This window comes from Hylaeus volcanicus, chromosome 5 (assembly GCF_026283585.1).
Source record: "Hylaeus volcanicus isolate JK05 chromosome 5, UHH_iyHylVolc1.0_haploid, whole genome shotgun sequence".
Classification (NCBI taxonomy): Eukaryota; Metazoa; Arthropoda; class Insecta; order Hymenoptera; family Colletidae; genus Hylaeus; species Hylaeus volcanicus.
In genome coordinates, this window is record NC_071980.1 from 27,494,647 (window position 1) to 27,519,437 (window position 24,791).

Consider the following 24,791-nt stretch of genomic DNA (forward strand, 5'->3'; position numbering starts at 1 on the left):
GCGGCGTCCGTGGATTTTATATGGGAAACTGATTCGACCACGAAGCGGAGGATAATATAACACCGGGGGCATTTTGTTTTGTTGCACAAGAGGATAATAAACATCGTTCGGGCCTGCTACCGTGCCGACTAGATAGCTACGACGATGAAACAATGCGGCATTGTCCCAGCAGCCTCAACCGCCAAAGCACAGCCGAACCCAAGCACCGTGTTAAGTCATGAACGGCGTTACACACGGGCTTAGAAACGTCGAGGCTGCGCTGGATAACCTGACCCTCGAAAGTATGGTCTCCCTGGTGGATTCAATTCCGAGGAAACGGAGGAACGACTTCGCGCGTACTCCTCGCTTCGTGTATCTGTTGCGAATCTGTAAATCAAAGTTTAGCGTTAGATTCTATTCGTCGAGAACGAAATACAAACTAACAAGGAAAACGAGGCATCGTTTATGATTGGGAACTATAAATTTGATAATTAATATTTTTTTTCCTTCGTCGCATCTAGGTTCGAACGCACCATTGTTAGGACACAATGATTAAAGACGATAAGGCAGCCGAAACTGAACGTACCCCACAGTAAAACTATTAAATCTAGCCACGGGACCGAAAGAAGCAGGAGCAGCAACATTCCGCAGGGCATAACTTAAGCGAGACCTGAGCTCACGAAGAGAAGAGACGGGTCACGACGCCATGTGTGCGGCCTACCAACCACACCCACCACCTATTTATTTATGTCTACCTCACGGCTTTTTGTTCGTACCATCGAGCTTTCATTGCGCCGTTCCGCCGCGAACAATCGAGGCGCCGCCGGCCTTACCGGAAAAATCTCTTCCCAAAGGAATCGTCCTTCGAGCCTCTATGTTTCGAATTATTTCTAAAGGGAGAGAAGCGGAAGCAAGCAGAAGAACGAGTAAAATGCATTATCTTCGATCATCGCACGCTAACGCAACGAACCTCAAATATCGATACGAGAGAAGACCCTAAGACTACCCACGCCTACGCAATTTCGCGTGTTTGATGTCCGCACGAAAATCAACGCGTCCGTAAAAATGCATCGCGCGTGTCCGTCGAAATCGTGAGGACGATGTGGGCCGGATAAGTTTCGAACGAAACGCGCTACCAGCTTTTATAGGCAGAAAGGCGGAAGCCGCTGCCACGGTATCTCTGCTGATACCATTCGTCGACGATCTGAATCCCTTTCGTCCTCGCCAAGCTGCTCGCTGGTCTTTATCTTCGTGGGAACAGTTTGGTCCACTTTGGCCCGGAGTAAAAGCGACGGCCCTCCTCGAGAAACGCGATCGACGAAATTCTGATTCATCGCGCGAACAATCCTTCGTTGCGAGTAATATCGAGCTAATGGCTTGGAACTTGTAATGAAGAGCTCTGCCGGAATCCATTCTCGTCCAACGAGGAAATCAACGCGAAGGTTAATCCAATTAAAGAAATGTGAATTTTGAAGAGGAGACACCGGTAGCCAGAGGCGGACCAAGAACTCGCTGATTAATCTAACGCGTGGAAGGATGGCCAGGAAAAAAGAAAAACGCGGTTGACCCATGCGATAGCGTTTAATTATCGCTCACCATAGAATTTGCTCTCCTGGGTACCGTTAGAGGCGGTACTCGATGTACGCACAAATATAACACGCCTCGTGATACGTAACAGACCGTTAATAACAAGTTACCGAAGTGTTTAAAGCTACAACACTCGCTACATTGTAATATCATCGTTATACCGGACCGTACACCCTCCAGCATCATGGTTGCAGTTGCCTTGATCTATACGATGCCATTAATAAGACTTTGGCTCGCAATTTTATGCAATATAGTAGACTCTACCGCCCCGGCAAATCGCTTGATTTATTTTTCCACCGAGGAAACCGCGAATTACGTTATTAATATTAATTATTAGGCTAAAAGTGTAACAAGAAATTGTTTTGTAGTCCACAACGAGAACCACCAACCCCCCTAATCTTCGTCAATTAATCTTCCCGTGCCTTTAATTCACCAATTACGGAAAATTTTCATCGTGGTAATTAAATCCAATAAAATCTTATCATGGAGCTGCCATTATATCATCCCCGTTTGAAAAAAGAGTATACGAAGTAATAAAAAAAATCACATCCTTATCTGAGATCAACCGACACATCGCTGCCACGAGATAAGGAGAACTTTACAACGCGAATGGTTAAGTAAAGTAAATAAAAAAGAAAAAACATGAAAAATAAATAAAAGGAAGTTGTCGATCGAAGCAACGCTCGTTTGAAATCTCCAAACCGGAACAAGAAGTAGGGAGAGAAAAAGACGACGAAACAAGGATCGGCAGAAGGAAAGATTAAAACTGCCTATGGTAACGCGACAGAGTTACGATCGTATAACGAAGGCCTACCGCCGTGCACACGAGCATTTTTTCTTTTTTCCCTTCCCTCGTTCTCCTCCAGCCATCGCCTCGATTAATTCGCGCTGACGCGCGAGCACACGCTCGCGTTCTTATATCGCGGCTCGATCGCCGCGGAGGAGGCGGCAGCGCTTTTTAAATAACTATAATGAGGGCAATTATCGTGTGCGCCGGCAAGCAGAGTGTGACGAGTCGTTGTTATACATTGCGGCACGGAGGATGATCGCTCGAGCTAGATGAAGGAACTGCGCGCAGAACGTACCAAGAGGAGGAGGAGGGTTAGCCCGTAGCAAAAGGTAGGGGATTTCTTCGGAAGAGAGGGATTATTAGAAGGGAAGTGAGGCTCGAAGAGGACGAAGAAGAAAAGCTGTTCTCTAACTAGATGAAAATGAGAAGCAGTGGATGCGATGTGGGGGTGAGGAGGGTGTAGTCAGAGGTAACGAGTGAAGAGAAGAGAGAGGCAATTGCGGGACCAATGATCGAATATCACGAAATGGAAGGAGAAGGTGGGGAAGAGAAGCTTGACCGTGAAAAATGGACGACGAGATTAACCCTTCCGCGTGTTCGTCTAATCAACCTCGAATTTACATTTAAAATTGACCGAGGACTGGTGCAAGGGGTGCAGAAACTAACGAAAACGGAAACTAATGGCGTCTCGGAGGAATCCAGCGGCAGATCAACGATCAAAATGGTTGCTAAGAGAATGAGGACCGACGGATCGAATAATGAGAGATAAAAAAATATTAGAAAGAGCGGAACAAAGGCGACGGGGCAGAGAGGAGGAAGTGGAGGAGAGAGGAGAGACAGGCAGCGCGTGGCAGGCCTCTCCCCCTTTCGACCCTCTCCTCCTCCGGCAACTAATGCCTCCGTCCGTGCAACCACCTCCGCCGGCCGAGGCTTTAACTACTTTCTTATTCGCTCGTTTCAGGCCGGCCTCACCGGGCCCGTGCATAATGCCCCAGCGCTCCTTACGCATGCTGAACGCCAAACGCACCCCTTCCTCCGCGTCTCTTCTCGCGCCATCTTCCTCCTCCTCCTCCTCCTCCTCCTTCGCCTCCACCTCCGCCTCCCCGGAAGCCTGTACACCGAGAGGAACTGCGGGTCAGAGACTGCGAGGCATATTCGACGCAGACTCGTGGCTCGTGCCTAGATCCATTGGCGTCCGACTCCAGCGAATTCGGCTGGCTGAACATCGTTCGACGAAGATTTTACATTGCGAAAATTCGTGCTTCTCTGGCATGAATTTGGCCCCTGTGACGTCGTCAGGTTTCAGAATAGTAGAATGCGAATCCACGGGGTTGCTGAAGGCGATAGCGACGTTCCAAGATAAGCCTCCTCGAGAGGATACCTTGTCGTAGCTACTCTGCGTTATCCTACTTGTCTCGGCAGTGCCCTGTTAATTAACAACATTCGATATTTATCGGATACAGATGAAATTCCTCGCGATCAAAGAAATATAAAAAAATAGAAATATTTGAAAAACGTGGAGCAAGGGGATGCACGAGACTGGTGTCTGACTGACCGGCTTTATTCGGGCGACGCCGATGCGCTAATATAACAAGAAACGTGGCGGCTGTTGCGCCGAGCGTACGGGAGCGAAGTAGCCTAGCTTATGGTCCGGTGGTGCCCGAGGAGCATAACAGCTCGCGGAGCATAACGCCACGAGCCATCATATCCTCCTTCCAGAAACCCTCTCCGGAGGTGTTCTCCTCCTCCCCCGTCCTCCTCCGTTCCAGTAACAGCTCCCCCTCGACGCCGCGACGGAGCACGAGTCTTTCTGAGTGTACGCGTCACGCGTGTCCACTTCGTGGCACGGTCTTCTGGGGGTGTACGGTCACAAGCGTCTCCTCGTCGCACCAGCTCTACGAACTGGAAAGACAAGCATCTACAACAATTCCACAAATGTTACACAATTTATTTATTTTGACAAGTGTTCCTAGTTTGTCTCCTCTTTAGGTGGACAATCGAATTTCATGGCCCCTGAAGACATGCCCGTTACATAGCAACGCTCGACAGAGGCGACGTTAGGGTTGCTCAGGAAACTCGATGAAGAAATCCACTGTTAGTCGATAGGGTGAACCTAAGGGAACAGGAAGGCGAGGAGAGAAAGGACAGAAACGGATTGCATGCACACGGACGCGATGCTTATGGGACGGGATTGCATGTGTGTTGGTGGCGAACGTTCGAGCGCGTGCACGTACGTTTATGCACAGGTATTGCTGGCTTCCGCGAACTAGATCGGCCGAGCAGATATTAGGAGAGCTTCTGCCCCGTTGCCATTGCGGCAAGTGCTGGTCATTGTCCACTAGCGGACGCAGGAAGTCGACGACGCCCGGCGGCGAGGATGCAGAAACGGAGAGAAACAGATTTTTCGGTAGGATAATCGCGGAGACAGTACGAGGCATGCAGATCATCCTGGCGATCGTGATCAGGTCCTGTCATCGAGTGAGACGTTCGAGCCTCAGATATCTCGAGTGTACAAACAGCTTTTGCTGCTCTTAACTTCAACATCGCGTTACATCCATTTGTTTAAACGGTCGAGTACCGATTGCCACGGTGAGAGGCGTCTTGCCATTCACGCTTATTTAATTCTTTCTAGAGAATTTACGGTGCTGTTGCGACAAATAATCGCTGTCCAACGTAGGCAGGAAGCTGACGAGGAGGTTGGCCACGAAGAGATTTTCGGTACGATAATCGTAGGGAAACTACGGACGCTCATTGTGACAATGGACTCACGAGGCAACGCGATAATTACACCGGTAATAACACGGTGAAATAGAAAGAAGAGCTCGCTATCTTCTTCCTGACGCCGACTGTCAACTACTGCTCTACTGACCGGTGAAATTAATTTATTTCCGGCTGTCCATCGCGTCCGTTTCTTTGAAAAAAAATCTATCCAAGAGTCGAAATAAACGTCCACTTGAATTAGACGTAGGAGATTATTAAACTGTCGACCAGATGAACTGTGAACTCCGTTGATTGTTTTCAACTGTTTTTGTTCGTTTCTATCGCCAAACAAAGAAGACGTTACAGGAGAAAGAAATCGAGGGGGAGGACAAAACGAGGAGGGTAAAAGTAAGCGAACGAGTGGATCCAAATAGAAGTTGGAAGGAGAACGATCGTCAGGGCGGCACCTGACCGGAAAGCGTCACAGTCACCGCATTCAGCCTCGTTCTTTCCTTTCCCTTCACCTCGGGCTTTGCCTCTTTCGCCAACCTTCTTCCTCCTCCGCCGCCATCTCCTTCGCTCAAGGGTTGTTGCTCGTCCCTTCTGCCGCGCAAACCGACAACCAGAGAATCCTGTCGCTCGTAGAAGCACGATAGAAGTACCTGTAAAATTCGTACATTTTTTAAACTAATCGCGATGGTACAAAATTTTCCTTAGCGCAGCGAAAAAGGTTCTTAAACTCTACCGCGTTATCAATGAAGATCGATGATCCAAGGAAATAATTACATCTATTTAATCGCTGTTTTTCGCTCGCAATTATAAGTTTGTTTCCAGAGAAGAACGCCGAAGAGATCATCGATATGCGCGTTCTAGCCTGACCACGCAACAAACGTCAATCTATAAAAGTGTATGACGGTAGCCGAAAGGTGGCTTTGCAAAGGAAGGAGACGAAGAACAAGAGAAGCGAGCGAGAAAAGGATGGAACGAATAGGTAAGGACACATAATAGCAGGATGTTACAACGCCCGTGTCCGGTACATAAGTATCTGGTTTCATAAATGAAAGTGTCTTCATTCATAGATACATATTTCCATACAATTGCCGCTATTGGTTCGTATCTTATGATATCGCCATTATGTGTGGCCTGGCGCATTACATATGTACATAGCACCATTATATACAAATTCCTAGTAATGCGGAGCTACTGCTGTATTCATGATAAAGTTGTTTCGATATTGTGATATTACGGGGCCATTTGCGTTTCCCTGCATGGAAAGAGAGGAAAATCGTGGACGTCATGTTTCCTCGTTAAATAACTATCTTTTCTAAGTTTGTTGCTAACTCTTCGAAATAGGAGTCTCCGTATATTTTGAAATCTAGCTATATTCGGAAAATGCGAAGCAAAGAAACGCGATGCTTCTTTACGAGGCAAAACGGAACATTTCCTTTAACGTTGAGCAACGATTCTTCGGTTCGAAATGGAAAGTAATCGAAGTAGAAATAATTGAAGAGCATCGCGCGTGCTGGCACGAAGGGGCCCGCGCGACGGAGGATTCCTGTTACGCGTTCCCTCGTTACATCGAATAAATCTACCTCGATGACGCCACCGCGCACGATGGACGCGCCCTGTGCGCTAGGTAGGAAGTCATCCTTCCTAGCATCCAGAGTCCACACAGGAAATCTCAGACGCACCCACCGAAACAAGCCCGCCCCCTCCGTCGGAGTCGATTTAATGTTTCGTTTCCTCTACGACGATAAGGGGCTACAATTTTATAGAACCAGCCGCCGCCCCGCGCACCAACTCCACGAAAATAAAGGAAAGACGGTACGTTCGCTTCGCAATTAGCCCCTCGTCGTCTATCCGCCATCCTGACGGACGGGGAGAGACGGACCGACAAACAGGACGATCAAATATCGTCTCATGCAATTATACAAACGTAAGTTACACGGAAAGTACGATGGGAAAGCTCTGAACAAAGGTAGCAAATGTATTAATTAGCAACCGCGGGGAACGATAAATTGAAATAACAGACAACGTTGCGAATACTCGAGACCCGTCTATGTAACATTTTTTTAAGATCAAGATGCACCGCGCCAGACGAAGGTTACAGCAATCTCCTTAGCGTGCTATACGAGAAACTACTCGATAACACGCGTCTAATTGCGTCGAATCTCGACAGGAAAATCCGCGTGTTCGCGAGGCGCGCATCTGTCGAGAAGTCTCGTTAAGGTGGCCTTCTCTCGCGGTGAACCGCGCCGAGAATAGACGACGGAAAGGCACATAATACCCAGGCATGATAGTAAATTTGATAAAATAATACCTTTCTCGGGGTTGCATATTCATTTTTCCGGAGGGTCCTCCCCACGGTACCCGGTGTCCGGAGCGAGTCGTCTACATATGTATGAGCTTCTGGTGGACTCGGTGGTCATGCATCGGCGAACTCGAGCTTTCTGCCCTTTATTTTCACTGCCAGTGTCTACCCTCTTTCCACAGCTCCGAATAAACCAAAAGGGCCGACCTGGATAAAAAAAAGAGTGGGTAAACCGGATGATTAGCACTCCTCGCCTTCCTTCCTTCCTTCCTTCCGTGTGCAAGCTGTGTAACGATGCTCGAGTTTGGGCTACTACTTCGAATGCTCGTAATTTCAGCTAACCCACGGCTTTGCCAAACGTTCGTTTATATCTGCCTTGGTTCTTAACCGAAATACCGTTTTCATCGACCTCCGAACATCGAAAGAGAAACCTGGCTAAAGCTTTTCGAAAACTAGAATCGAACAAGAGTCTAACAGCCGCCATAAGTCTTACATATTCCGTTTCTTTTAGCGGGCAGTTTTCCTCGGCGTCTAAGAAAAGCAACGCGCTTGTTCGCCTGCATTAAAGAGCAATTAGCCGCGGCTCGCGAGCACGCTGATGCCCGGAAGCGATAGAAGCGGGCCGCGCGTGCCACCCTTACCTTTTTCTTCCTCTACCACGAACGCGTACGAGTGGCCGTTCGTGTTTCGCACACATTCGCGGGTTCCGTCTTGCCAGCAGGCGAGCCTGCAGCTACCAGGACTTCCCTGCTACCTATCTCGACTCGCAGAATTATTCACCGGCTCTGCCATAACGTATGCAACAAGAGAAGAAACAGTTTCCACATGGCCGTGCTGACTCGAACCATGCTAGACGTCGACCTAAAAATGTAGCGTCGGTGGAAGAGATACGAGCTGATCCGGGAGAAAATACAGTGACAACATAGAGTTCGACATGCATTTAAAAAGGAAGAACTTCGAAATCAGTAAGTGCAGTTACTCGGCAAATATTCATGACGTTAGGGTTGTGCAATTTTTGTTCGTTCCATGGCTGCAAAAATACGAAGAAACGTCGGTGAACCCCTTCTTTACACGACGCCTCGATGTTCCTCACCTCTCTTTTGCTTGCTAGCGCAACAGCTCGCTCAATTACCGTCACAGATAATCATTATCACGGAAACTGCATCGCTGGGCCTCATTGCCCCAATCCCTAATTAACCGGCGGCCAGACGGTAATTGGTACGAGCCGGTGTACGACACTCGATCCATTGGCGAGAACGAAGGGCACATGGAGAATAACGTACATAATCTACCGAGGAAAGGGTGCGTCGACTTCTCCATCCTTGTCCTATCAATAAATATAAAGATGGAATTTTAAATAATTCGATGATAACAATTCGGTGACCCACTTTTTCGAGCGTCGTACGTATCTTTATTACTGAAACTCACCGCAACGGATCCGACTTCGTTTCATCTATTACTTACCGAGTCTGAAAAAAAAAAACAACAACAATGTTCTAAAGTATTAATGAAGATAAACGTGCGTGGCATAAACAAGCATGGTACATAAATAAATTTATGAAAAAGAGTTTCTTTTAGCACTACACCGGAACAAATGAGCAAACGAACAAGTTCAGTTATAATCACCGTGCACTCGAATCTCTGTAATTGTGTACCGGGTATCTTCTAAAACTGGTTCTATTTTCCGATAGAAGATCGATGTCGTAAACCGTTCGAAAATTTCCTTTCGCAGAAATTACACCTTACCGTGGTCTCCGCGATATGTAAATCGGTGTCGTAATAATCGCTGGACAGCTTAATTATTGGGCTGCAAACGTCTCCGATGGTGAGGAAATAAAAATCGTTCGGGCATTCAAATAACGCCCGTGAACGTGTAACATGGTTCTCTTCTAACGTCTTCGTCCTGATAAAAGTACAGAATGAATTTAATACCGTAACATGCACGCGCGTGTTGCACACGCAACAGCCACGCATGCTACGGTTAATTGTAATTTATGCTCGAACGACTTAGATCTACATCTTGCATGGTTGCTTCGTTTATATAGTCCGCACTTTTTGTCTCCGCGGTATTTGATTAATTTCGCGAAATAACCAGTTTAATTAATCGACAACTAACTCATGAAACACCGTGGCCTACCGCGATATTATTCACCGTGCCTCGGGATGCTAGCCAAGGGCCAGTCCGCGCGGCTTTTTCTTCAGCCTCGACTTCCTCCTCGCGCGTGAAAAATTGATTAGCCAGATTAAGTTAATGATCGTGCAGTGGTTCGATTAGACGTGAACAAATTAAATATTCCTTCGTGGAGTATTCACAGTATAATACGCGATTCCAAGCGAGTACTTTTCTTTTATCGAAGAGAAAATTGCCAACATTTTTAGGTGATCTATGTTACTGTTGATTCGCAAAAATATATCACGGTATGGGGTACAAGTTTACAACTCTTCGGCCGTGTACAATCTGAAACGTTTAATGTTAAGCGAGAGATCTTAATGTCTTTATTTTCACCTTTATGCCTTTTAGTGGAACGCCTCGATTTTCTACGGATCTCGCTTTGTTTCGATCGATGTTCAGGAAAAAAGACCACTCCGATCGAACTCTGCCAGAATAGGCTCACCAAGGATACCTACGAACAAGGGCCGACGATTATTGAGCGGGCAGAGATAAAAGGTCGGTTTGGCTCCCATAAAGTAAGGTGCACGCGGCTCCACTTTATGCTGATCGATTTGTGGTGATTTTATAACTTTGCCTGTCCATAGTTGTTCTCGTGAAGATGCTGCGGTTCAAACGGGCCGCGATATTTTATATCTGCGGTGCAAACGCGAAATGGACCTACCTTTACATATTCCGACAGAAAGCGTCCTACGCTCGCAGCTTTCTTTCGAAAAGTTCCTTTCGTGCCATAATTGGCGATCGCGTTCCTTGAAACGACTTTCGTCGTCGGTTGGTTTCGAACGATTCTTCTTTGCTAATAAAAATGAACATCGATCATTTTATTTGGGAAAATATATGCCGTTTTTTACTTTTTTATTGCCTTATTGCTTCTATAAACATAATACATCGCATGCACTTAGAAAATATCTTTATTTTATTGCCATAAGACTATATACTGGACTTGGCATGGAAACGATATACATAATTTATTTGTAATTCTCTTATACTGTATAAATAATATTACACAATCGACGATTATACTCTTCACCAGAATTGCGGGTTTACTTTAAGTCCTCGAAGACCAGGGGAAGAAGATAGGATTTATGTTACTGTAGTATCTCTTCTGGAATGGTACTTGCTCAAACTTTGCGCTCAGAGGTCAAGGATTATTAGAGAATTACTAGAGTAGTAGTCTTCTGGACTTATCGTAATATATAGACTAAAATATATGCTAGTAAAGTTCATACAAAAATAGTAGGACGTCTTCAAATCGGGCACTTCGACTCCGTTGAACCTTCCGATTCCGCGGAGAGATCTTCAGCTGCCAGAGCTAGAACTTCTTCGCACACCCGCTTATAAACCCATGCGTCACCTTTTAATCTTTTCCGTCGAATGCCCACTAATAATTTATTATTCGAAACACCCTCTAATAAACAAACTTCTAACTCGAAAGAACAGAAGTTCCTGTTGGAAAATGGCCGCACTGTATCTTTTTCGTCCTCTGTACAATCTTCTGTTTCTCCTTGAAGGATAAATCTAAAGAATGATCGTAATTATAAAAATAATTTACACTCGTTTAATCGATCGTCAAATATTTGTAACCGTTACCCCTTCTGATGGCACATGATTCCTTTGCGACGGAGTGCTCGACGTAATTGGGCAAGTACGTATCTCGGATCGTCACTGGACGTTGACGACACATTGCAAAGACCCTTGCCAGAAAGTATATTAGGTTGATCAGGATCGATATTTTCATTCTTCGCCCGCCTCTTCGGCGTAAGGACGCAACGTACGCGATTCAACCCACGTTCCAAACCCATTATTACTTTTCTTGCACTTCCCGGCGTGGACGACTGTGATCCTCTAAAAAGTTTTTTTCTCTGTAATACGCTACAACCTAACATTCCGATATTATTTTAGTCTCGTTATTATTCTTATACAAACTAACTTTGATTCCGATACCGGAGTATTCGTCGGAGTAGAAACGATTCGATCTTTTTCTGCTGTCCTTTTCACAGGAACTGTAAATCATTTTTTTTATTATTATTATTATTATTATTATTATTATCAATTATGTAGATAACGTGACGTTAACATTATACAGAAAAAAAAACATAAATAAATAAAAGTTGAAAGGAACTATAAAAATGGAGATAAGGAATGGCTATTATACCTCGTAAAAGGGAGTTGGGATAAGGTATTCTTACGAACAACTATTTGTAGCTCCAAATTGTATTTGTTCACAAGTCGTTGCTCTTCTCTAACTAATTATCTCCTTTTCACACAACTACTGTAATTAATGGTACTTGGAAACTTTCATTAAAGTTTCTAATTAGGTGGCTACTATCACCTAATTAGAAATAAACTTTAGAAAATATATTATAAAATTGAGTACCATGGCTGTAATAGAACACATATACATCTAACAGATTTTATTTAGCACAGAATATATTTTTTAAATGTACCGATAATATTACGTTTTGTTAATAGAAATTATTGAGAGATTAGGGTAAAAACAAGTGAAACATATATCATACCAGGAGAATATATATCATCCGGTTCTTTACTTCGAAGTCGTTTTCTCCCAGGTATATGTGGTTCCGTGAAATCATTGGCTGTATAAGAACAAACAGGAAACCCATAAGCATTCGATGTATTTACCTGTGATACGCGCAATAATGACAATAATTTACCCGTTTCAGGTGTTTTTGGCAAAACCTTATAAGTGGTTTGTGATACCGGCGATTCTTTCGGTTTACTTCTTGGAGAATAATCAAGTTGAGTAATAAGATTATTCGTTCCTCCTTCACACTGTAAGTAATACGTGCGATACAAAGTAACATCGAATTATTTCTTAGAATATGCTTAATAGACAATGTACCCTACCCCTTGCTTAAAGTGAGTCTTTGCAGAAGATGATATTCGTAGTGAAAGTCCACGAAGTTTTCTGTCTAAGAGTAAGAGATACGTCGCAGTTTTATAATCAGTTCGATCGCTTTTTACGAGTTTCTTCCATATCTCGGAAGCTTGTTCGCCGCATATCGCGGACATTGTACTTAACACATCATCATCTTTTTCAAACTGCAAACCCATTATCTTTATTAAAATATACGTATATTTATTAACATAAATTTAAAAATTATCTATTCATTTACATTGGTTTTATGAACAAATGAAACAGGATTGAGGAAACCTGCTGTAATCCATGGATGATTACACAATTCTTGTATAGTAATTCTTTTTTCTGGATCTACTTGTAACATTGCTCGTATCATTCTTTTACTGCTACTTGACAACCAACATGGTTCATCATATTTCCCACTCTAAAATCATACTATTATTAATCATTTTTCCCAATGAAACCACACACAACTAAAAGACTTACAAGAATCTTTCTGTACAAATTCTCTATACTATTGTCGTCAAAGGGAAGGAAACCACAAAGTAATGCATAAAGAAGAACCCCCATACTCCAAATATCTACTTCAGAACCTATATAATAAATACAATGAATTCATTTTAAACCTAAGAATAACATCTGAATCTTACTAACATATTCATACCTAAGTATTTTTTTCCTAGTATGAGTTCTGGGGCAGCATATGTTGGAGAACCACACGATGTTTGTAAATGTGATTCTATTCCATTCTTTGGTTTCGCGCACAAACCAAAGTCTATAAGTTTTAAGTTTTCTTCTTTGTCTAACAGAACATTCTCCTAAGTATAAAAAAAAAATGCTTGGTATGTGCACAAATATTCAGGCACAAAAGAAATAGAACTTACTGGTTTTAAATCACGATGAGCATATCCTAAACTATGTAAATATGCTACTGCAGAGACAATTTGACGAAAGAACTTTCGTGACTCTGTTTCTGAGAGTCTATTTTTTTCAACTATAAGTAAAAACAAAAATACAATCTTACTGCACTCCCTTAATTTTTGGACAACGAAGAAAGCATATCAAATATAGCGTATCTAACTATAATGTTTAGTACCTATATGATCAAATAATTCTCCACCTGAACAGTATTCCATTACCATAAAATAATGGCTCTCTGTTTCTATCACTTGATACAATCTACAAACATGTTGATGTAATAAGGTTTTCAATGCCTCAACTTCGAGTTTTACTCTAGGCAAATCATCCTGAGAATTAAAAAGGTTTCTTGCAGTGGCGCTTTGCGAATTTATTGAATTTTAAAAGCTACTTACGCCTAGTGCCGTTTTGTCCATTATTTTAACAGCAACTTTTTCGCCGGTTGCGACATGCGTCGCCAGTTTAACTTTCGCGAAACCGCCACTTCCAATAGTCTTCTCTAAATCGTACAAACCTTTCAACGCAGCATAACGCACCATCGTGACAGATTTGCGAAAAGTTTAACGATAGAATAGTGTAATTACACGCTGTCAGTCACATCACTTTTGAACTCACAATTCGTAACGTAAACAATTTTTGAAAGCCAATCAAAATGGAGTATCATAGGCAGTATGGCTATATGTACTGTTATTACCGCTCACTGAGCCGCTCACTGAGCGGCTAAGTGCAACAAGTGGCGCCATCGTTGGGAAAACGCCCAAGTTTGTAGTGAAAATGGTTTCCACTGTTTCTGTAAGATGACTCCACAAACCATCATTGTCGTCGCCATCTAGTGTTGGAAAGACCGAACTAATTTTCGAAGTTCGTTCAGCGCCTCTATCGGGAAAACGCTTAAGTTTGTCCTCGAATAGTTCCTATTTCTATTGCTAGATTGGCGTTATTTTTACTTTCACTACAGTCGGCATCTAGCGTCAAGAATACAAACTAACTTTACTGCAAACTTGGACGTTTTCCCACCGATGGCGCCACTAGTAATAATACCAGTACTCAAATGGCGAATATTTTAATAAGGTAATAATGCAAAACATCGATCAAACTTGTTTCTATATATGAAACTGTTAGAAACATTAATTCATATTACCGGTATAATAATTTTATGAATGTTCATTATGGTGCGTGTTTTATTTTGAATAACGATTACATAACACGTTAATAAAAATGATTAGTAGAGCTATTGCTCTACTGGATACAGCTCTATTGGATACTTAGGTACGATTTACCACTTTACATGAATTTTACAAGAGTATAATTGTATAATTACAATAAAACATATTCTTCTTCGCGTTTTTCAATTTTTCATAAATTTGTTTACAGAGGTTGAACGTGTTTAAGGTAATCACTCGTACAGGAAATTTTGAAATGTAACTTATATATTTATAACTTACTGTCAAAGTATTCTTAATTTACAGTATCATGCTATACAGTTAAAAGACACATTTACTGTTCATTCAAACACTTTGGACTTTATGTTTAAAAATTCTGCATAACATTCAGAGAATTATGTACTTGAACATCCGTATTAATATTATTTAATGCGCGATAAATGTGAGGTTATGATTCCCTTGTATACAAATGAAAATATACCGGGATTAAACAAATTCAGATAAAAAATGTACAAATGTAATGTAATAAACGTATCTTGCTACATGAATTATATTTTCCAGTGTTATGCAGACAAATAATAGGGAACAAAATACTTAGTCTTTGGAGTGTTGACTACTAGAGCTAGATGATCGTGAGCGGCGCTTGAACTTGGGTTGATTGTTAGAGTCAGATGCATTATCACTCTTTCTTCGATTTTTGTCTGCGTCGTAATTGGAATTAGAATTGTTCGCTCTTCTATAATCATTACGCCTGTCATAATATCTGTAATTATCCCTGCCGGGTCTCATCATTCTATATGAGTCTCTCCTGCGTGGATAATAGTTCCTTCTATTTCTTCTATCACGACTAGTATTCCTACGATCGTAATCCCTGTCTCGAGATCTTCTACGGTCCCGCGATCTCGAACGACCACTTCCACGTCTTCTACTCCTATCTCGGGAGTCGCGTCGCGACGATCTATCACCGTACGATCGATGTGAATCACGTTTTATTGTTTTTTCAATTTTATGTTTTCCATCTACTTTGTCCTTTGACATAGCATCATTTATATCTGAACTAGTATTCAAATTATCTTGGTCCGGTTCCACATTTTTATTCTCATCCTTCTTATCATCAGACTGATCGTTTTCTTTATTTTCCAGTTCTTCCGATACACGTGTATCGGTATCGAATTTATCCATTATTGGATTATCTTCATCCGGATTCTCAGTAAACTTTTTAATCCTATCAGCCTCGCGTTTCTTTAATTCTTCTTCTTTCTTTAAACGTTCCTTTTCTAATTTCTGTGACACAATTTTGAACACACAAAGAAATTAATTACACGAACAATATTATATCCATTTGAAGACGTGTCTATGTACCTGAAATTCGTGCAATTTAATAGTTCGATTTTGAGCTTGCTTCCAATGAGGTGGTGTTACGCTTCTGGAACGGCTACGCGAAGGTGTATGATAACGCTGGAAATTCATTTACGTGTAATTACTTATGTTTGTATAGAAGAAGTAATTATGTGTTAAAAATAAAACGCATTATACTTGGAATACGTAAAGTGAAATATACTCAAAAAGTGTATACATACCGTGTACCATATATTGTACACAAATACTTACAAATATACCTCTTCCTTTAAATACACGACCAGTCTTTCTATTTGATCGTACCCGGTCCCTTCCGTAATGTTGCCTAAATTCTTTTTGGTTTGCATTATTAGTAGGCCCTGCTCTATATAAAAATTTATTTGCTGGTACTTCCGGAATTTCATCCGGATCGATTTTTGTAACTGAAACAAGCGGATGAGGTTTCCCAAGATCGTCTTCGTTTGAGTCATGAATTTCGCCGTCTTCTGATTTTGCTCGTTTTTTACTGGAACAGTAGTATTCATTGTCATTTAGGTTCGTAACAACAAAATAAATTATGGAATGTGTTATACCTTTTTTTGACCTTCTTTTTCTTTTTAGATTTTCCTGCATACGAATCAGAATCGGAATCGGAAGAACTACTATCTTTCGTTTCGCGTTTCTTTACTATAAATCATAATAAATTGAGGATTAAAATGTTAATGAATTTTGTTTAGAAACGGTTAATAGTTTGTATGAAATATTAAATGTACCTTTACTTTTGACCTTCAATACAAGTTCTCCACAATTTACAACCTTAGCATCTTGTAATGGACGGGACATACGATCTACTGGAAGTCCCTCAATATGTGTAACAATTTCCTGGCCAGACACTACTTCTCCAAAAACCACATGGACACTAAAAAGTTGTTACAGTTAGGTATAAAATTCTATAAATTAGGTATAAAATAATTATAACAATTGAACGCATTATTTACTACTTACTTGTCGAGATGAGGCGCTGGTTGTGTTGTACTACAACAACAAAATATGATTAAGGGGATGAGAGATGAACAGAAAGAGCCAGCTTTCATTGGTCATTGTGTTGTAGTAGTGGTGTGCAGACCCTTCCCTCATGACTACACAGAAATATAGCTAAGTTATTTATTCCTTCGAAGATACTTTTACTTCTATGCTTTTTAATATTCTCCAGACGTTTTACATGACCCGTACAAACTATTAAATAGTGAATGACTTTACACAAAACAGTGATGTCAATAATCAAAAGAGAACAAACAAATGTACTATTTAAATCAACACACCCAACTTTCCTTTTACTCAATTTAATTACTGCCCGTGATTTGTTCGTAGCACTTTTAATATACTAACCTGGAAGGCTGTTAAAATGTAAGAATAAAATTGTATTAAATTCCTATTACCTTTATCTATGTAGATAACAAGGAATACATCTGCCAGCAGAGAAATATAATGTTCAGCCAGTAAAAACATTGAAAAATAAAATTTATGTACAGAATATTTCACTTGTAATTATAAATATTAACCTTTAGTAAGCAGATGGTTATTGTTAATAATAACATGCAAAACAAACATTAATAATTTGGGAATTACAAATACTGTAATCTTATCACACCATCCTGCATTTTTTGCTTTATACAGAATACATTTTTATAGAAGTTTAGTTAACTGCTTTTTGGAAAATACTCACATGAAAAACTGTGAACCATTTGTGTCTCTGCCACGATTTGCCATTGATAGTAAATATGGTTTATTATGTTTTATAATAAAATTTTCATCTAAAATAATATCATTTCAAATAGTATATATTTCTCACTATACTTAAATACATGAGAAATATTTGTATGTTTACCTGCAAATGTTCCTCCATAAATTGACTCGCCCCCTGTTCCATTTCCTACTGAAAAATCACCACCCTGAATCATAAAATCTTTAACTACTCTATGAAAAACAATTCCTTTATAATGCAAAGATTTGCCAGTTGTTTTCCCAAGTCCTTGCTCTCCAGTACATAAAGAACGAAAATTTTCACAGGTTATTGGGCAAATATCAGCAAAAAGTTCAAACACTATGCGACCCATTGGAAGTCCTCCCACCTCTACATCAAAGAATACTCGTGGATTGACATTAACCATGATGAAATGTTTTGTAAATTCCTAAAAATATTCACAATAGTAAAAGAAATCTCACAAAATATCGTACTTCTTATTGAACGATGTACAATATGAGTTAAAAGGTTATTTTTTATAAGTTCCTTAATGATATTTTAATGTATAGTAATAAATAGAGTTACACGAACAATAAATTATTACCGTTATATCCGGAAACAGAAATGCTGGTAAAAGCCAAAATCGAATTGCTTAGAGTGAGGTTAGAAATGTTATGTATATCCAAACGATTCACTCACTTAATGAATATATTTGTTATAATAAATGCAATGCATCTATCATTTTCGTTTACGTTAGATTATGTATGTACGTTTCTTGACTTAATGCGTATTTATTACCAACAATTCGACCAACGTCATCGAATCGTTAATCGTGAAAATGATTACCCGGTGCCATATTGTTGAATTCATGCGAATATTATTAAGATGTAAGAACATACGGTTGCCAACAAAAATATACATGCACTTCTTTCCCTAAACACACGATTAATTTGTCTGAATTGCGTATGCACCTTGCTTATGTATCTTTAGGTAATTTTACTCAATTGAAATATGAATATTAGTTTCGTATGTATTTCGAACTATATCTTATCGCAAAGGTATAATAGGAAAAGTGACTCATAGTAAACTGCTTTTACAGATCCACTAAATTATTCAAGATTATCAAAACAATGAAATTATAAATGTATCCAATAATTTTCTTACTGTTAAATTAATTGGACGTATCATATTTTTTACAATATTACGATACTTGGATGAAATATCATACGAGTAACGAAGTGCTTTTTAAAAGGAAATAAATAGCTCATTCGTCATGATATGCTAGGGAGAGACAGAGGAATTGCATACATCTGATTTGTTCGTATATACGGACAAAATCAAAACGTAAATGTTGGTAAACGCGAAGTGACATGTGTGGATATGTGTTGAGTACTATGAAGAATTGTTCGTTAGGAACATCACGAATATCAACAGTGCAGCGTTCCATCAAGCTTTATGATGCTAAAAAACTTGTAAATATAAAACCTCGCGAAAACTATCATATAATTAAGTAAACACTTCTTGCGTGTATCAAAATTATTCGACAAAGTGATTATACGTTTGTTATGCACGACTTGGAAAGTTAGAATAGTTATAAAATTTGGAAATAATCATTCGTTTTGAACAATTATTTTAACATCCGAAACTTTTACTACATTATTTTCTTCGTAAATTCCATAATCTACGAGGTACTTCATGTTTGAGGTAAGATAATATCTTAAATAACAACTATGACTGTCAGAATTCATGAATTGCAGATGTGCAATTACTAAAAGATGGAAAATCAAACGCATTTTGATTATTGATTAGATTATGATACTTGATTAAACAAATTATTTAAATATATATTTGGAAGAATATTTTGGTAAATATTTAATAACTGTAGAACAAATATGTGGATTATAATATGAAACCATAAATAGTTTCCAAATGTTAACATATGTAACAATGAATCCTCTAATTTTGCAGGTGTATGGACCATCAAAAATTGAAGATATATAATGCAGTCCCAGTTACCAGCTACTCCTCGAAAATTACCAGTATTTGTATTTCCTCAAAGTATCACTTTTTATTTAGATGATCAATCCACTCACAAACAAGTTTTGACTTTGTATAATCCATATGATTTTCCTGTAAGATTTAAAGGTATATTTGCAGAGGTCATGAGAGCTAATGGTCTAAAAACAATTCTAATGTAATTAATTATTCTTCTAGTGTTATGTACTGCACCAAATAAGTATAAAGTTGTTGATCCAGAAGGAACAATAAAATCAAGATTTTGTGTTGATATTGTTGTGAGGCATACATCCCTTTTGTTAAGCAATTGCAATGTCATTGACAAATTTAGAATACAGATGCAAGAGCATCCAACCAAACAGGTAATTAAACAGTGCAGTGATTGGATTAAAATACAAAAGTACAGTTGTATCACTAAAATAATCTAATTCAAGACTTTTGGAAAATTAATAGGCTATAGGAAAAAGAGATGTCGAAGCTAAACTTCTTTCTGGGACAACAGATACTGCTGGGAGAGCAACCCCAGATCCAGACATGTTTCAACAGCTTCCTATAAATGAAAACAGACAGCAACAATCTTATGCACTTATAGCTCAAAATAAAGCAATTGATAGTAAATAAAAATCGTTATATTTAAAATATTTTCAAGGGGAGTTGGTTTTAATGTATTTAAATTATATTTATAGGAGGAACAAATTACATAGCATTAATTGCTGGTATCATATGTATAGCTGGATTACTTCTACCCACAGAAGGAGAACGGAATAATAAACTGCCTGATTATCTTCATCTCTCCACAAACTTTAAATTGATACTTTCATTTGTATTAGGTAAGTATATCCTTTATTTCTTTTTTATTCAAAATAAAATGAACATATTCTTTTCATCGATTACAGGTATGGTTACGATTATTATTTTAAGATTATAATTTTTGGCTTTATATGTATAAGAAAAAGTTTATACAATGGTTAGAATCATGGGATAAAAGCACAATTAATCTAAGGTTTTTTGGTATTGAGTCTCTCTTTTATTACTGGATATACCTGACTCTAGTCTATAATCAATAAGCTATCACGTTACGTTGCGAATAATGGTAATATTTATTAACATGTGAAATCTTTTATTCTTTTAATATATATATATATAATGCTATACATTCTTATCCAAGTTTATGCTTTATTGCCTGGGGTATGCATCAAAGAAATTTGTACATACGTATATCAATGAAATTCTGATGGAGCTATTGTCTTTTTATATATTTCAAATTAAAATACAAAAAATACAGAATATTTACACAAAAATTAATATCTCGTTTCAGTTGAAATGCTTCCTGTATAGAAGCATTATACATAAACATGTCACTTATAATTACTTATGCATTCTACAGAAATATGATCTCATGTACAAATGTATAAATATATTGTGTAAAATGGATTTCGAGTTTTAAGTACCCTTAAATAAAAATATTTAAAACAAAATGATGTTTTAATTTTAATGATATATATATTATACATATACTATAATTTTACCAAAAGTTGTGATAAATTTGTATCTTTTGGAAATAAGAATTTTTTTTATTATCAACATGTATTTATTATTTACATAAGTTACAAGACACTTGTGAATAAAATGTATTACCGAATAAGATGTTCATTCAAATCCTTTAGTTGTAAAATATTTTTCTCCTAAGAAATATCATCTTCTCACAAGTATCGGTTTGCTAAATAGTAAAATATACACATGATATTAAATCTCAAAATAACAAGTATACACAATGGACTGCAAACTTACTTGAAAGTCCACCATGAAAAACTCAAGTTTTTGAGTAACCATCACATGCTTTTAGAGCCGATGAACATGTTTTAAACTTTCATTATGGGTTTTGTACTCCATAGAGGCACTAGCTGGAAGATTCAATACTCTCCTCAATGTCTCTCTAATACGCGCTGTTGTCGCGTAATCTGATGCAGTTTTATTCCATACACAGATTATGTCCTCCTGTAAAAATTATTCATTTTAACAGTGCATACTTAATTACTTTAAGGTCATAAAAATGAACTTACTTGAAACCTTATAGATACTACAGCTCCACATATTTCTTCTCCAACCATAAACTGCTCTCCTAACATAGCTAAAATAAGATTTTCCCAACATCTGGACACTAAACCTTTTCGTAATCGTACTATCCATTTACCACCTTTCTGATTTGCCTCATCCTAAAAAAAATAATAATAGAATAACTATCGAAAAATGTACATGTAAAAAAATACGTACTTCCCACATTGGTTTTATGCCAACTTTGAAAAGATGAAAGTCTGTATGTGTTGTCAATTCTGATGGCCGTAGCAAATGACTATAAAGACTCCAAAATTGCTCTACACTTGCAAACCTACCAACCAATTTTAAATTTTGATCGTAGCTTTGTATGCTTGGTTGTTTACCAGGACTGCGTCGACTATACCATAATGCATATGCATATTGTAATTTGTGCTCATTTGGGTTAATTTCTATACGAGGCTATAATAAGTGCTATTTAGTAGATATGTTACTAATGAAATGAAAGAAAAAGTGACAGTTCTTACTTACTACTGAATCTTTCTCAACTTTTTGATTATCTTTTGACTGTGTTTCGTCATCTCCACTATCATCATTGCCTTTTAATCTGCAAGTACTACTATTACTTACAAAATATGGTTAAAATACACTGTCAGAATTAAAGCCAAATCACCCTTACGATTTTACATATTATTTTACTTCAAAAGCAGAGCAAAATCGTACGAATGACTTTTAAACTACTATTTCACAGATTAATTTATTTGTTTCGTATTTTTTATTAAACTTATACGGTCCTATTTTCACGTAGTTACACACAGAACGAAAAAATGAATTGCATGTTCTGCCAATTGTTTCGAAACGTCAAAAAAAAAAAGTAAATAACAATTAAAACTTGAATACACATCGAAAAATATTTGGTTCCTGACAAACGTCAGGTCACAGCACATGCTTTGTTAAATGAAATTTCTTAAAATATGTCTTATGAAAACTACCAGCTAACATGTTAAATCGCTCAAGTAACTGCATGTCAAGCGTAACACGATGCAAGTATGTCGATCAGTTTCGTTTTCCATTTAAAACAAATCTAACCTCTATCTAGCCCAAAGAAAAAGGCACGACGAAATAAGGAGAACGCTTATTTCACTTACGCCTCGAATTTATTGGACATGTTTCGGGCTGTGATACAAATGTATACAGAATATTTATTAAATGCTACAAACGATATATTTCAACAAATACAAATAAAAATATAAAAGCTTCTCGCTCTACGTTCCCTTTTCACACGTTCTCGCATATGTATGTTTTCGATAAATTGTTGATCTCCCCGCTACGTTCTTTTTTGTCGCTTTGCATCAGAGATTTTACATTCAGATGTTGGTCATACTAAGATCTAATTGGGTAGAGTATTCATGTTGTTAATAACTAGCATTTTGTAAATTGTGGATCAAGAAATTCATCATTTTTTATAAGAAATTTAATGATTTGAAAATAGTTTGAAAATAGATTTGAAAATAGTAGAACTATACTGATATAGTTCAGTGTGCACAATCTTTTATAATTTTTTTTATGATGGATAAGGATTGAGGTATTTAAAAATAATTTTCAATACAAATACAGTAAAATAAGTACTCGTACTTCATATAATAGCCATTACATCGAAATGAGAAAAATAATTAATGTTAATCGTTTTCAACTTTTGCTACCGAGAATTCTAATTTCAATCTCCTCATTATTTCTTCTCGTTGATACATGACTTCTTTATAGCATAATGTCGAAAATATGATGGGGCATTCGTACTGCACTGTTTCGATACACTTCGTGTCGTTTGTACCGTCACGGTCAAATCTGAATTGTGAGATAGACTCCACTGAAATGGGAATCAGACTTTTAGATTAAAGTTATTTCAAAGTCTGATCGATTCGTCGATACTTATTTCGAATCTTAAGAACAACTCACAGCATCCGAATTTGGAGAAAAAGCACGTATGATGTTTCGAAGTGATCAAATAACCGTTGTTATCTTGTCGTATAGCGTAATGTCCGTGCGCTTTATTTCGAATAATTGGTAAGTGACTTAAATGTTCCATATACTCAACGGAATACTTCCAATGATCGTAATTGCCACTTTCCGCGATAACATTAAAGTCTTCTCTAAAAACGTTAATTTAACAAAATTTTTCCTTCATCGCATTATCTTTTATATATATAAAAAAAAAACAAAAAAAAAACATGAAACAAGTATTGTATTACACACATAGTTGGATTTAATTTCTTCATATTACTAAAATCGGCCACAAATTCCCACACGTGCATAGGATTCGAATCATGTATTGTACCTTCGAACATTACTTGATGCTTTTTCTTATACACAAAAACCACGTAAATAACGAGGATCGCTATAGTAGAGTATAATACGTTTCTGGTTTTCCACTTCATTGGATTTATACTCATTTCTAAAATAACGAAGATTTTGTACCGTGCTAATTATATAAAAATTTCATTCATAAACACAGAGGAGAAAAGCATATACATTTTGCATTGTATTACATAGAAGTTTTTTTGAAGACCCGAAATAAAAAAAAAAATATTCCTCACTTACTTGCACCAAATAGTTACAACGAAACGAAATAAAAGCAGTTTCCCTGTTCGATCGATTTTTTATAAATTTGGATACTTAGTACTTGGCGAACTAGTCTTTCTGTTTTATTCAACATCAAAGAAATTTGTATTTGGTATCGCGAACTTCCGGCAGTGATAAATTCTGATAAAGAAACTACTTCCAATTGACAGAGGAAGAACTATGACGTGGAGTTCCTTGTCGCTTCACGATTTGTTACGAAGTACTGGAAGTACTTTAATTCCTCCCATGGTATTCGCTTAGGCTTCAAAACTTTTCGTGTCGAGATTGTATACATATGTAACTCCCACCATCATAGGCATCTGAAATGTTTACACTGTGTGGTATTCCGGGGATCCTTAATTCTTGCCATTGTAGGGGAAAGTCACCAATTTTGACATTGATGAGCGCATCCAAAAAGACCACCGCTCACTAAGCCGCTCTATGAGCGAAGTCTTAGTACTACTGGCGCCATCGATGGCAAAACGCGCAAGTTTGTAGTGAAAATAGTTCCAACCTTTAC

General features: G+C 38.6%; 5 protein-coding genes across 10 annotated transcripts; 1 reads left to right on the forward strand and 4 right to left on the reverse strand.

Moving 5' to 3' along the window:
• Positions 1–10,371: 10,371 nt before the first annotated feature.
• On the reverse strand, positions 10,372–13,980 carry LOC128876279 (maternal embryonic leucine zipper kinase-like). The gene is made up of 12 exons (XM_054122495.1): positions 13,732–13,980; positions 13,515–13,665; positions 13,303–13,412; positions 13,083–13,236; positions 12,905–13,011; positions 12,675–12,842; positions 12,406–12,600; positions 12,213–12,330; positions 12,057–12,134; positions 11,468–11,540; positions 11,128–11,382; positions 10,372–11,055 (listed from the first exon to the last, which is right to left on the reverse strand). Exons 1-12 carry the CDS (start codon positions 13,873–13,875, stop codon positions 10,785–10,787), a joined length of 1,824 nt encoding a protein of 607 aa, XP_053978470.1. The 5' UTR covers positions 13,876–13,980; the 3' UTR covers positions 10,372–10,784.
• A 508-nt stretch (positions 13,981–14,488) lies between these two features.
• LOC128876517 (uncharacterized) lies at positions 14,489–18,571 on the reverse strand. Of its 4 annotated transcripts, none has more exons than XM_054122963.1 (9): positions 18,553–18,571; positions 17,726–18,029; positions 17,564–17,651; positions 16,843–16,872; positions 16,611–16,756; positions 16,431–16,524; positions 16,111–16,363; positions 15,862–15,957; positions 14,489–15,783 (listed from the first exon to the last, which is right to left on the reverse strand). In XM_054122963.1, exons 2-9 carry the CDS (start codon positions 18,006–18,008, stop codon positions 15,094–15,096), a joined length of 1,680 nt encoding a protein of 559 aa, XP_053978938.1. In that variant the 5' UTR covers positions 18,009–18,029; positions 18,553–18,571; the 3' UTR covers positions 14,489–15,093. The 4 variants fall into 4 exon arrangements, with proteins under 4 accessions (XP_053978938.1, XP_053978937.1, XP_053978936.1 ...); XM_054122962.1 differs by lacking the exon at positions 18,553–18,571 and adding an exon at positions 18,281–18,539; XM_054122961.1 differs by lacking the exon at positions 18,553–18,571 and adding an exon at positions 18,186–18,539.
• Positions 18,572–18,647: 76 nt separating this feature from the next.
• Positions 18,648–20,836, forward strand: LOC128876522 (motile sperm domain-containing protein 1-like). Of its 2 annotated transcripts, none has more exons than XM_054122970.1 (6): positions 18,648–19,285; positions 19,550–19,726; positions 19,796–19,959; positions 20,051–20,210; positions 20,284–20,427; positions 20,519–20,836. In XM_054122970.1, the coding sequence occupies exons 2-6, from the start codon at positions 19,582–19,584 to the stop codon at positions 20,662–20,664; spliced, it is 759 nt and encodes a 252-aa protein (XP_053978945.1). In that variant the 5' UTR covers positions 18,648–19,285; positions 19,550–19,581; the 3' UTR covers positions 20,665–20,836. The 2 variants fall into 2 exon arrangements, with proteins under 2 accessions (XP_053978945.1, XP_053978946.1); XM_054122971.1 differs by having other exon boundaries at positions 18,656–19,285; positions 20,494–20,662.
• A 2-nt stretch (positions 20,837–20,838) lies between these two features.
• Positions 20,839–23,120, reverse strand: LOC128876523 (eukaryotic translation initiation factor 4E type 2). Of its 2 annotated transcripts, none has more exons than XM_054122974.1 (6): positions 22,801–23,120; positions 22,184–22,259; positions 21,872–22,114; positions 21,661–21,813; positions 21,389–21,595; positions 20,839–21,317 (listed from the first exon to the last, which is right to left on the reverse strand). In XM_054122974.1, exons 1-5 carry the CDS (start codon positions 22,818–22,820, stop codon positions 21,440–21,442), a joined length of 648 nt encoding a protein of 215 aa, XP_053978949.1. In that variant the 5' UTR covers positions 22,821–23,120; the 3' UTR covers positions 20,839–21,317; positions 21,389–21,439. The 2 variants fall into 2 exon arrangements, with proteins under 2 accessions (XP_053978949.1, XP_053978947.1); XM_054122972.1 differs by having other exon boundaries at positions 22,184–22,268.
• A 144-nt stretch (positions 23,121–23,264) lies between these two features.
• On the reverse strand, positions 23,265–24,563 carry LOC128876524 (uncharacterized). Its single transcript, XM_054122975.1, has 4 exons — positions 24,251–24,563; positions 23,906–24,104; positions 23,609–23,802; positions 23,265–23,519 (listed from the first exon to the last, which is right to left on the reverse strand). The coding sequence occupies exons 2-4, from the start codon at positions 24,100–24,102 to the stop codon at positions 23,332–23,334; spliced, it is 579 nt and encodes a 192-aa protein (XP_053978950.1). The 5' UTR covers positions 24,103–24,104; positions 24,251–24,563; the 3' UTR covers positions 23,265–23,331.
• Between the last annotated feature and the right edge of the window lie 228 nt (positions 24,564–24,791).

What these genes read in the sequence shown, in the direction of transcription:
- LOC128876279 (XM_054122495.1), bottom strand. Translation starts at nt 13,875, where the DNA reads ATGGTGCGTTATGCTGCGTTGAAAGGTTTGTACGATTTAGAGAAGACT. An exon ending in ACTAGGAAAAAAATACTTAG is followed by an intron (nt 13,012 to 13,082) that starts GTATGAATATGT and finishes TTTATTATATAG; the next exon opens with GTTCTGAAGTAGATATTTGG. An exon ending in ATCATGTGCCATCAGAAGGG is followed by an intron (nt 11,056 to 11,127) that starts GTAACGGTTACA and finishes ATCATTCTTTAG; the next exon opens with ATTTATCCTTCAAGGAGAAA.
- LOC128876517 (XM_054122963.1), bottom strand. Translation starts at nt 18,008, where the DNA reads ATGGTTAATGTCAATCCACGAGTATTCTTTGATGTAGAGGTGGGAGGA. An exon ending in ATTGAAGGTCAAAAGTAAAG is followed by an intron (nt 16,525 to 16,610) that starts GTACATTTAATA and finishes TATGATTTATAG; the next exon opens with TAAAGAAACGCGAAACGAAA. An exon ending in TTAAATTGCACGAATTTCAG is followed by an intron (nt 15,784 to 15,861) that starts GTACATAGACAC and finishes ATTGTGTCACAG; the next exon opens with AAATTAGAAAAGGAACGTTT.
- LOC128876522 (XM_054122970.1), top strand. Translation starts at nt 19,582, where the DNA reads ATGCAGTCCCAGTTACCAGCTACTCCTCGAAAATTACCAGTATTTGTA. An exon ending in AAGAGCATCCAACCAAACAG is followed by an intron (nt 19,960 to 20,050) that starts GTAATTAAACAG and finishes GAAAATTAATAG; the next exon opens with GCTATAGGAAAAAGAGATGT. An exon ending in GATACTTTCATTTGTATTAG is followed by an intron (nt 20,428 to 20,518) that starts GTAAGTATATCC and finishes TATTATTTTAAG; the next exon opens with ATTATAATTTTTGGCTTTAT.
- LOC128876523 (XM_054122972.1), bottom strand. Translation starts at nt 22,820, where the DNA reads ATGTCCAATAAATTCGAGGC. An exon ending in ATGTCCAATAAATTCGAGGC is followed by an intron (nt 22,269 to 22,800) that starts GTAAGTGAAATA and finishes AAGTAATAGTAG; the next exon opens with TACTTGCAGATTAAAAGGCA. An exon ending in AAGTTGAGAAAGATTCAGTA is followed by an intron (nt 22,115 to 22,183) that starts GTAAGTAAGAAC and finishes CACTTATTATAG; the next exon opens with CCTCGTATAGAAATTAACCC.
- LOC128876524 (XM_054122975.1), bottom strand. Translation starts at nt 24,102, where the DNA reads ATGAGTATAAATCCAATGAAGTGGAAAACCAGAAACGTATTATACTCT. An exon ending in AAGAAATTAAATCCAACTAT is followed by an intron (nt 23,803 to 23,905) that starts GTGTGTAATACA and finishes TAACGTTTTTAG; the next exon opens with AGAAGACTTTAATGTTATCG. An exon ending in TTTCTCCAAATTCGGATGCT is followed by an intron (nt 23,520 to 23,608) that starts GTGAGTTGTTCT and finishes TTCCCATTTCAG; the next exon opens with TGGAGTCTATCTCACAATTC.